At 31.1% G+C, this 576-nt stretch overlaps 1 protein-coding gene across 1 annotated transcript in view; it reads right to left on the bottom strand.

Moving 5' to 3' along the window:
• Window positions 1–576, bottom strand: part of NET1 (neuroepithelial cell transforming 1) — a 59,204-nt gene that overhangs the window by 45,403 nt on the left and 13,225 nt on the right. Inside the window, 1 exon segment of the mRNA XM_012664900.1 lies at window positions 58–124. Within this exon segment, the coding sequence (XP_012520354.1) occupies window positions 58–124 (67 nt within the window).

Genomic DNA, 576 nt, shown 5'->3' with positions numbered 1-576 from the left:
ACCCAGGAATTAATTCTATCTAAAATCTTGACATAAAAAACTCAGGTATCTACTTACCAAAGTGAAGTCCCAATGGGGGCCAGGTGTTAAAAATGTGAAGGAGCTACCTCTCCGAAGGGAGTATCTGTTAAGAGAAAATCCAAACAATAAACAGAGAATAACTTTTGTATAAGAAAGCACTAGACAGATAAAAAGCTATCTTTTCCATAGTTTCAAAACTGTTTAAAGTAGTCTGATTTGTCATTCAATCTGAGAAATAAGAGGGATGGTATGCAAAACAAAACAGAACAGGGTATAGGTTCTGGTCATTTTCAGAATCTTTATAGTGAAAGAGCCTATATAAAATCAGTGAACAGATTATTTTAAAAAATAATTCACCAAACCAAGCAGAGTTTATCTTAGGAACATGAACGTGGTTCAATAATATGAAATCTATTAATATATTGCCTTAACAGGTTAAACAAAAAACAGCAAATAAATTTGTAATTTCTTTTAAATATTTTAAAGTTCTGTTTTTCACATTTATGTCTTTAATCCTTCTGGAATTTACTTTTGTATGTATGTGGCATGAGGTAG

The sequence above is a fragment of the Propithecus coquereli genome, unplaced genomic scaffold (genome assembly GCF_000956105.1).
Source record: "Propithecus coquereli isolate 6110/MARCELLA unplaced genomic scaffold, Pcoq_1.0 Scaffold94, whole genome shotgun sequence".
In the NCBI taxonomy this organism is placed as follows: Eukaryota; Metazoa; Chordata; class Mammalia; order Primates; family Indriidae; genus Propithecus; species Propithecus coquereli.
Note: the sequence above shows the minus strand (reverse complement) of the source record. Positions and strands in the feature narration are given on the sequence as shown.